Raw genomic sequence first — 10,248 nt, forward strand, 5'->3', positions numbered from 1 at the left:
CACAGAGGCGTGCACACACACACAAACACAAATACACAGAAGTACACTCACAGGCACATTCGTACGGGTGGAAACTCACATACAGGCACAGATACACACTTATGCAGGCACATGCATGAGCAACACATAGGCATACAGGAGCACATACACGCCCAGACACACAAATTTACACACACCCAGGCACCCACTGAAGAGCACAGCTGGCCAGGCACGGTGGCTCACGCCTGTCATCCCAGCACTTTGGGAGGCTGAGGCGGGTGGGTCACCTGAGGTCAGGAGTTTGAGACCAGCCTGGCCATCATAGTAAAATCCCTTCTCTACTAAACATATAAAATTAGCTGGGCATGGTGATGGGCACCTGTAATCCCAGCTGCTCGGGAGGCTGAGACAGGAGAATCACTTGAACCTGGGAGGAAGAGGTTGCAGTGAGCCGAGATCGCACCACTGCACTCCAACCTGGGCAAAAGTGAGACCCTGTTTCAAAAAAAAAAAAAAAAAGCACAGCTCCCACCGCTGCACACTTAAACACATACATACACACCCCATAATTCAAACACCAGTCGCCCCAGGCAACTTGAGCGTGTCCTGGCCAGTGCCCTGAGGAGTTCACGCTGGGCAGCAAACCAGGCCCTCCTCCTGCCCTGCCCCACCCCCAGCTGCTTGTATAAACTCCCTCCCTTCGCTCCTTCCCTGGAACAGCGGCCTCCGACACCAGCACAGCAAACCTGCCACGATCAAAGTGTACCGGTCGGCAGCATGGGTAAGGAGAGGGGCTTCCAATCACACACTGCCTGCTCTGTCTGCCCCTAATTCGGAGGGCCCTCCTCCAGAATATGCTAGAAAACCTGAGGGGGGAGCCGGGGAGGGAGCGCTGGACTCTGCTTCATTCTCCCCAGTCTGCACCTCCCCCACCACCTCCCTGCTGCATTTCCCAGCTTAGCCAAACTTTCTCTGAGGAAGGCGGGCAGAGGCACTGCTGGGAGGTGGGACCCCGGGCCCCCGCTTGGCTCCATCCAGCAGAGGCTGGGGCCAGGGTGCCTTTCTGCAGCTGGGAAAATCAGATGGGGGTGCTCTCAGAAGACACCACTGGGTCCCTGGCCCTCACATAGGAGAGAGACCATCCTGATTTCAGCCCAGGGAGGCAGGGAGCCCACGCCTTCCGTGTCCAGGTCACCCTCTAGCTACTCCACACAGCAAAGCTCTTTGGGGGGGAAATTGGAGACCTCCCCACGTGGTCTCACTGGGGACCCGTTTCCCCCACCCCCGGAGTCTCCCTTGGCCCTCCTAGCCCTCTGTCCGTGGGCTCCTGGGTGTCAGGCTGAGAGGAGTTGGGGTTTGGTTGGGAGGTCCTTCCCCACGCAGGCTTGGCTCTTCCTGAGCCGGCAGAATGCTCAGCAGCCAGCCTGGAGTGGAATACCCGCTTGAGCTTTCCCTGGGTCCATCCCAAACCCGCAGCTGCGGTGAGACCTTGCTTGAGATGCTTCAGAGGCAGGTATTCCCCAGAAAGAGCAATGATGCTCCCTGAGGCCTCAGTGCATGCTGGGCCTGGCCCTAAGAAATGCCGGGGCTGGGGATGCTGGGGTGCGGGTGAGCAGAGATCCGGCAGCTCATCCTCCGCACCTTTGCTTCCCTCTCAGCCCCTCCCTGGCTTTGTAGTTTTTGTATCTCTGTTTTGATGTGTTAGATTTTTTAATCTCCTCTTCCAGCAACCTCCTTCCCCACCCCCTGGCATCTGGTGCCGAGCCCCGACTTAGCAAGGTCGTTTAGCAGAACCAGTCTTCTGTGAACCGGACCTCTCCCTCTCCCTGCCCCACCTCCAGCCCTCTCTCTGAGTAGCAAGCACTGCCTGGCATTCTCCTCTCCTCTGGCACAGCCCTACCCATATTTACACAAAATTTGCTCTTTTTTTTTTTTTTTTTTTTTGAGACAGAATTTCACTCTTTTAGCCCAGGCTGGAGTGCAGTGGCGCAATCTCTGTTTACTGCAGCCTCTGCCTCTCAAGTTCAAGTGAGTCTCCTGCCTCAGCCTCCCAAGTAGCTGGGATTACAGGTGTGCACCACCATGCCTGGCAAATTTTTGTATTTTTAGTAGAGACAGGGTTTTGCCATGTTGGCCAGGTGGGTCTCGAACTCCTGACCTCAGGTGATCTGTCCGCCTCAGCCTCCCGAAGTGCTGGGATTACAGGCTTGAGCCACCGCGCCCGGCCTAATTCACTTTTATGAAAGGATTTTTGAATATATCGTCTTATTTGTCCTCCATATGTGCCCAGAGAAGTAAGTGGAATATGATTGTTGCCCCCTCTTAGTAAATGAAGAGGAGAAAATGGAGAAATAGGGCGTCAAACGTGGGATTTGAAACCAGGCTTCCAGACTCTGAAACGCTGTTGCTGCCTCTCAGCTGCCTAAGTCCCGGGCCCCAGTGGAGGTCCCCCTCTGCCTAGTCCTGACTCCCCACTTGCAGCCCAGCTGTGAGGGCAGAAGCTGGAGTGGCCACAGGACATGGCAGGAGACAGTGCCCAGGCCTGTGGACGCCACTCCAGGGTTTCTTTCAGCCTGCAGCCCACTCTGGGTATTCTTTAGCCCCCCACTCCCCAGCAGGCCCCAAACTCTGATGCTGGGGTGCTGGCAGCTGTGACGCCCCAGCCTTCCTGCGCTCTGCTGACTTCCTCCTGGAGATTAGCGTGGCCCCTCTTGCCAGACTGGATAGGGAGGGTTGCCCCCCCCACCTCTCTGGTGGGCAGACCTCTGGGCTCTCCAGAGTTGGGCCAAACACTTTTCCACATAAAGGAAGTGAGGCCCACCTAGGGGTCGAAGCTGGCCTGAGGATTTCCCGCTGGAAGCCCCAGACTCTCGGTTATATAATCCAGGCCCTGGCTAGAGGCCTGGGCTTAGGACCCAGGGGAGAGAAAAGCAGGAAGTGGCCTCCTCCCATGTGGAAACGTCTTGGTGAAGGGAGGTGAGCAGGTGCCACCCCCTCTCCCTGAGAGCGGCTCCTCCAGAGCAGTCCCCTGGACAGAGCCCAGGCCAGCACAGAGCTGGGCGCTTACCGCATGCTCGTGTTTACTGCTCGCAGAGGCCCGCCGTGGAATTCCTATCATCTCTGTTTTATAGAGGATGCAGAAACTGAGGCTGAGGAGCTTCAGTACATTGCCCAAGCTCCCCTGGCTAGTCAGGGGCCCCGCGTCCGTGTCCTATTCACTGCACCACACGGCCCCGGCCGCATCAGCCCTCCTCCCGCCCGCCGGGGCCCTGCTGGACTGTCGGTCATGTGTCTCCAGCTCTTCCCACCAAAATCTCACTCTCTTCAGGGCTCTGAGGGGGTGGAAAGGACAGGCCAGGGCAATAAGGCTGGCGTGAGGACCTAGGACAGCCGCCCCTGCCCTGGCCCGCTGAGATGTGTGCCGCAGGACGTGGGGAAGGAGCCTTCACCCTCCAGAGCACGGCCCAGTCAATGCGCCCCATTGCTTCCACAGCTACGAAATGTGGGAATTGTGGACCTGGCTACCCCACCCCTCTGGAGGCCATGAAAGGTAATTGCCCATGGTCTGAGAGTCAGCGCCCTGCTACTGATTCCACAGCTGGGGGTGGAGGGACTTCACCCTCTGGCACACCCAGCACTGCCCCTACCTTTCCTTCCCACCCTGCCATCCCCGCTGCCTGCTTTCTACCCTGCAGGACCCCGGGAGGAGATCATCTACCTGCCCTGCATTTACCGAAACACGGGCACTGAGGCCCCAGATTATCTGGCCACTGTGGATGTTGACCCCAAGTCTCCCCAGTATTGCCAGGTAAGGTGGGGCTTGGGCACCAGCTACCTTGAGACCGTAGCTGCCCTCATCCCTGGCCCTAGGGCTGCCCTTCCCAGCTCCATCCTTCTTGGCCCTCCCTGGGTATGGTTGTGCAGGCTGTTCACTGCACAAGGGAGAAGGGAAGTGCCGAAATCCAGCCTGTGCTGCGCTGCCAAACCAAATGGGTCCACAGGGACACCCCTTCCAAAAGCAGACAGAGGCGTGGCCTGGGCGAGCACCACCTCTCCCCACATCCTAGGTTATCCACCGGCTGCCCATGCCCAACCTGAAGGACGAGCTGCATCACTCGGGATGGAACACCTGCAGCAGCTGCTTCGGTGACAGCACCAAGTCACGCACCAAGCTGGTGCTGCCCAGTCTCATCTCCTCTCGCATCTATGTGGTGGACGTGGGCTCCGAGCCCCGGGCCCCAAAGCTGCACAAGGCATGTCTTCTGCCCTTGCCAGCTCAGTAGACCATAAGATACCTGCCACCCCAGGCAGTCTACGGGCAGGAAGCCAGCCCTAAACCGGCAACCTCCAGCTCTTACGCAGGATCTGCCTCGGCAGAGGGAGGGAGGTTGACTTCAGAGCAAAGTCTATGCAGACATTCTGGGTTGTCATCACCCTCCAGCACGGTGGCCAGAGCACCGGAGAAGAGAGAGGAGGCTTCCTGTTTTACTCTGAGAGAGGGAGGGAGCCATTTATTCCCCCATGCAGTTATGAGCTCAGGGCTTCTCTTAAAAACTCCAGTCCCTCCCAGCACTTTGTTCAGTACGCGGGTGGTGCCAGTCACTCACTGTGTTGTCTGCTGGGAATACGGAGTTGACACTGGTGTGGGCAGCCCAGGCCTTCAGGACACATGGGGAAAGGTCAGCACTTCCTGCCTGGGGAGTTACTAGCAATCTCTCTGACTTTCCCTTGCTGCTCTGTAGAAGTTACCAGACTGGATCTTTGTCATTTACTCACAGGGAGAGTTGTGTCCCCGTTCTTTGTTTGTTTGTTTATTTTGGTGTTTTTTGAGACAGAGACTCTCTCTGTCACCCAGGCTGGAGTGCAGTGGCACGATCTTGGCTCACTGCAACCTCCGCCTCCCAGATTCAAGCTATTCTCCTGCCTCAGCCTCCTGAGCAGCTGGGACTACAGGCGCACGCCACCACACCCGGCTAATTTTTTGTACTTTTAGTAGAGACGGGGTTTCACCATGTTAGCCAGGATGGTCTTGATCTTCTGACTTCGTGATCCACCCACCTTGGCCTCCCAAAGTGCTGGGATTACAGGCGTGAGGCACCGCGCCCAGCCTTCGTGTCCATGTTTTGAAGGAAGAGATGACAGTTAGCAGATAGAAGTAGGGGGGTAGGGAAGTATGGGGGTTAAGGGCAGGGACTCCCAGCCATGTAAGATTTTGAAACAATTCCGCACCCCTTCCAGGTCATCGAACCCAAGGACATCCATGCCAAGTGCGGACTGGCCTTTCTCCACACCACGCACTGCCTGGCCAGCGGGGAGGTGATGATCAGCTCCCTGGGAGACGCCAAGGGCGATGGCAAAGGTACCTGCCAGCACTGTGTGCTCATGAAAACTTCCGCAGCTGTGAAATGTGGGAAGCATTTTTCTGTGGGAGGAGCAGATCCCAAGCGAAGGGAGGGAAGGAATGACTTCCCAAGGAGAACCAGGGAGCTGGGTCCCAGCCAGTATTTTAAATGGTAGCAAGTAACTTCAGTTTTGAATATTTCTATTAGTATGAGCCTTTAGTGATGAATTCAGTTCAAAGTTATAGTCAAAACAGGCCGGGCGTGGTGCCTCATGCCTATAATCCCAGCACTTTAAGAGGCCAAGGCCTGCGGGTCGCTTGAGCTCAGGAGTTCCAAACCAGCCTGGCCAACGTGGTAAAACCCCATCGCTGTGCTGTCTGCTGATAAAGCAGGGTTGGTACTGGCAACTCTGCAGTAAAAATACACAAATTAGCCAGGTGTGGTGCTGCTGGCCTGCAACGCCAGCTTCTCAAGAGACTGAGGTGGGAGGATCACCTGAGCCCACGGAGGTGGAGGCTGCAGTGAGCTGTGATTGACCCACAGCACTTCAGCTTGGGCGACAGAGTGAGACCCTGTCTCAAAAAACTGTAGTGAGCAGAATGGAGCTTACACTCTGGGAGGAATCCACTCCAAAAGTGGGAGGCTGGACGAGAGAAATACTAAGTGCCGCGTCCTAGAAGATCTTGTGGGAGAAAGATTTCCACTGTGGTCTGTGAGAGGGATGAGGCTGACAGGAGACAGGGGCACTAGAGCAGAGCCCTCCCTGCCACCTGGCCACCTCTGGGTGGAACCCTTTGGATGCCTGAACTTTTTATTGATTGATTGATTGATTGATTTTTTGAGATGGAGTCTCGCTCTTATTACCCAGGCTGGAGTGCAGTGGCATGATCTCAGCTCACTGCAACCTCCACCTCTCGGGTACAAGTGATTCTCCTGCCTCAGCCTCCCAAGTAGCAGGGATTATAGGTGTGTGCCACCACACCTGGCTAATTTTTTGTATTTTTAGTAAAGACAGGGTTTCACCAGGTTGGCCAGGCTGGTCTTAAACTCCTGACCTCAAGTGATCCACCTCAAGGCCTCCCAAAGTGCTGGGATTACAGGCATGAGTCACTGCCCCCTCGCCCCCAGCCCTGGATGCCTGAATTTAAGAAGCTGGCAAATCCAACAGTCGGGAGGAAGGCAGTGGGTTTAAAGCCTCTTGGACATGCCTGGGGGTGACGGCTGGAGGGCGGGGTTCGTGTCTCTACTGCCACTCTACTTCCTTCCCTGTTCAGGGGGTTTTGTGCTGCTGGATGGGGAGACATTCGAGGTGAAGGGGACATGGGAGCGACCTGGGGGTGCTGCGCCATTGGGCTATGACTTCTGGTACCAGCCTCGACACAACGTCATGATCAGCACGGAGTGGGCAGCTCCCAATGTCTTACGAGATGGCTTCAACCCTGCCGATGTGGAGGCTGGTGAGAATCCGCCCATGGCCCAGCAGGAGCCTCGGGCCCACATCCCCTTGCTTTCCACTCCAAATCTCCCACCCTTGCACTTCCCTCCTGTGGCCCCAGAATCTTATGAGGATGGCATGGGATGTACTGCATGCTCAGATTGCCCAAGCGTCCTCCTGATCCCTCCAATCCATTTCCTAACCTTCCGCCCTGATTGATGGCCCGGCCTTTGCCCATGCCTTCCAACCCTTGATGCTGAGCCTACCCTCCGGCCCCACTCCTACCCCAGGGCTGTATGGGAGCCATTTATATGTGTGGGACTGGCAGCGCCATGAGATCGTGCAGACCCTGTCTATGAAAGATGGGCTCATTCCCTTGGAGATCCGCTTCCTGCACAACCCAGACGCTGCCCAAGGCTTTGTGGGCTGTGCTCTCAGCGCCACCATCCAGCGCTTCTTCAAGAACGAGGTGACATATGCCCTCTGGCCCTCCCCTCCCAGTAGTCTTGTCAGCCGCTCTAGCTAAGCAGGCTTCTGTAATGGTGCTCCCAGGCTTCACCAGCCCAGGCATCTCCAGGAAGGAAAAAAACGAGGCTGGGCCGGGCGCGGTGGCTCACGCCTGTAATCCCAGCACTCTGGGAGGCCGAGGCGGGCAGATCACGAGGTCGAGAGATCGAGACCATCCTGATCAACATGGTGAAACCCCGTCTCTACTAAAATACAAAAATTAGCTGGGTGTGGTGGCACGTGCCTGTAGTCCCAGCTACTTGGGAGACTGAGGCAGGAGAATTGCTTGAACCCGGAAGGCAGAGGTTGCAGTGAGCCAAGATTACACCGCTGCACTCCAGCCTGGTGCCTGGCAACAGAGCAAGACTCTGTCTCAAAAAAAAAAAAAAAGAAAAGAAAAAGAAAAAAACGAGACTGCATGCCCTGTCTCTCTTCTTTCAGGGCTAAGCCAACTTCTGCCTGAACCCTAACTGGCCATATTTATTCATTCATTCAAAAACTATTCAGTGAATTTCTGTGCTGGGCACTGTGCTTTGTTCTGGGAATGCGGTGGTGAAAACGACACAACTCCTGCCTCAAGGGGCTAGCATGGAGTTAGAGCCTAGTGGCAGGAAGCCGGGGCATCTAACCTCTCCCTCCCAGGTCTGGGCGACCCAGATCTAAACCCCAGTCCCCAATTCTGATAGGCTCACCTCTCTGCCAGCTAACCTCCCCCTCCACCCCTCAATGTAGGGCGGTACTTGGTCAGTGGAGAAGGTTATCCAGGTGCCCCCCAAGAAGGTGAAGGGCTGGCTGCTGCCTGAAATGCCAGGTGAGTGCCTAGGGCATGGGAAAGCTGACTCTTGGCGTGGGAAGCAAGAGTCCTTAACGGCTCTGCTCGCCCCTGCCCCCAGGCCTGATCACCGACATCCTGCTGTCCCTGGATGACCGCTTCCTCTACTTCAGCAACTGGCTGCACGGGGACCTGAGGCAGTATGACATCTCTGACCCGCAGAGGCCGCGCCTCACAGGACAGGTGGGGTTGCTGGCAGGAGAAGCAGAAGGGGAGGAAGGAAGGAGAAGAGAATCTGGGGATGGAGTGAATGGTCCAAAGCAGCTAGAGGATGGCGAGGGAGGGGCAGGAAAAGCAGACACGTGGGCTGCGGGACATTATCTTGGCTCGCTGCAACCTCCGCCTCCCCGGATCAAGCAATTCTCTTGCCTCAGCTTCCTGAGTACCCTGGGACTACAGGTGCACACCGCCACGCCAGGCTAATTTTTTTTATATTTTTTAAGTAGAGACGGGGTTTCATCACGTTGCGAGGTTAGTTGCGAGCTCCTGAGCTCAGGCAATCCGCCCGCCTGCCCGCCTCCACCTCCCAGAGTGCTGGGATTACAGGGGTAGGCCCAGGACTGTCCAGGCCAGGGAGGGGCATGTAGAGCATGTCTGAAGGAGAGAGGGACCCCAGCCAGGCAAGCTACTCTTCGGCAATGTCTGACCTCCCACTGTGGTCCTCATCCTCCGCACCTCCCCATCCAGCTCTTCCTTGGGGGCAGCATTGTTAAGGGAGGCCCTGTGCAAGTGCTGGAGGACCAGGAACTAAAGTCTCAGCCAGAGCCCCTGGTGGTCAAGGTAAGGGCCTCTCCCCCTACTTGCCAGACGCATGCTTGAGGAATATGAGGGGGAGCAGCTCCTGAGCATACTCTTGGGGCTGGGGTGGTGCCTGCGATCTGTGTGTTACCCAGGCTCTGACCTCAGGTTTTCCCAAGGGAAAACGGGTGCCTGGAGGCCCTCAGATGATCCAGCTCAGCCTGGATGGGAAGCGCCTCTATGTCACCACATCGCTGTACAGTGCCTGGGACAAGCAGTTTTACCCTGATCTCATCAGGTGAGAAGCAGACACGTGGGCTCACCTCCCCAGCCCTCCTCTTCCAGAGGAGTCATTTGGCTTTCTAAAGACCCCTCAGGGAGCCCCCCTGTCCCCCACCACACAGATGGCCCATTGAGACCCTGCTCGTTCTTCCTTCCTCAGGAGCCTTCCCCTAAAATCTTAGGGGAAGGGGGCAGTCACCTCTGACCTCTCCCTTACCCTGTTCCCCTTTTCCATCAGGGAAGGCTCTGTGATGCTGCAGGTTGACGTAGACACAGTAAAAGGAGGGCTGAAGTTGAACCCCAACTTCCTGGTGGACTTCGGGAAGGAGCCCCTCGGCCCAGCCCTCGCCCATGAGCTCCGCTACCCTGGGGGCGATTGTAGTTCTGACATCTGGATCTGAACTCTACCCCCCAACACCCGTACTCCACGTCTTGAGCCTTCCCTTTCTCAGGCGCCTGCCTTCACTCCGCTCTCTTTCGGCACCCGTCCCTTAGGAGCCAGCGTGTACCACATAGCCAAGCTGAGACTGTGGAGACGTGTGGCGTGGTATCCATTTACTGACCACTGTTGCCTGTGCTCACTGGCTGCTTTTCCATGAGCTCTTGGAAGCACCAAGAAATAAACTGGTGAGCCTGTTCCTCAGATGGCCTTGTCTTTGGGGGCCTGGGGCCCATGGCTCCTCCTCTGCCTACCCTTTGTATCTTGCACAAGAAAGGGCTGAAGAGGCCTCCAGGAGTGGTTATGGTAGCTAGTTCACACTAATCATGCCAAAATCTCACTTTCATAGCCAGACAGAACCTGAAAATCTTGGGGGTGATTGTCACAAGGAGACCTGGGGATAGGAAATATAAACCAGTGTTACTAAAGTTTTGTTTTGTTTTTTTAACCTATGCTTTCTTTTAATGAACCTAAAATCTCACCCCTCACTCCCAAGAGAATGTAATATGTTCCATCACACACAGGAGGCCCCAGGACCTTTGATGTGTATAGTGTAATATATTTCCACTGATGGCAAGACTACTAGGAGAACACAGTTATTGGGAGGTATATTAGGCTGCTCTCGCATTGCTATAAAGAAATACCTGGCCGGGTGCGATGACTCACACCTGTAATCCCAGCACTTTGGGAGGCT

At 56.0% G+C, this 10,248-nt stretch overlaps 1 protein-coding gene across 1 annotated transcript; it reads left to right on the forward strand.

The window, feature by feature from the left end:
* The first annotated feature begins 659 nt into the window (after positions 1-659).
* On the forward strand, positions 660-9,982 carry SELENBP1 (selenium binding protein 1). The gene is made up of 12 exons (XM_032267535.1): positions 660-760; positions 3,473-3,529; positions 3,675-3,787; positions 4,047-4,232; positions 5,218-5,338; positions 6,596-6,778; positions 7,047-7,225; positions 7,996-8,074; positions 8,157-8,278; positions 8,783-8,875; positions 9,013-9,131; positions 9,354-9,982. The coding sequence occupies exons 1-12, from the start codon at positions 757-759 to the stop codon at positions 9,514-9,516; spliced, it is 1,419 nt and encodes a 472-aa protein (XP_032123426.1). The 5' UTR covers positions 660-756; the 3' UTR covers positions 9,517-9,982.
* The last annotated feature ends 266 nt before the right edge of the window (positions 9,983-10,248 follow it).

This window comes from Sapajus apella, unplaced genomic scaffold (genome assembly GCF_009761245.1).
Source record: "Sapajus apella isolate SASKATOON/1434 unplaced genomic scaffold, GSC_monkey_1.0 scaffold169, whole genome shotgun sequence".
In the NCBI taxonomy this organism is placed as follows: Eukaryota; Metazoa; Chordata; class Mammalia; order Primates; family Cebidae; genus Sapajus; species Sapajus apella.

Excerpts from the sequence above, each read along its gene's own strand:
- SELENBP1 (XM_032267535.1), top strand. Across the intron at positions 5,339-6,595 it reads CGCCAAGGGCGATGGCAAAG|GGGGTTTTGTGCTGCTGGAT; the intron begins GTACCTGCCAGC and ends TTCCCTGTTCAG. Across the intron at positions 8,876-9,012 it reads CAGAGCCCCTGGTGGTCAAG|GGAAAACGGGTGCCTGGAGG; the intron begins GTAAGGGCCTCT and ends GGTTTTCCCAAG.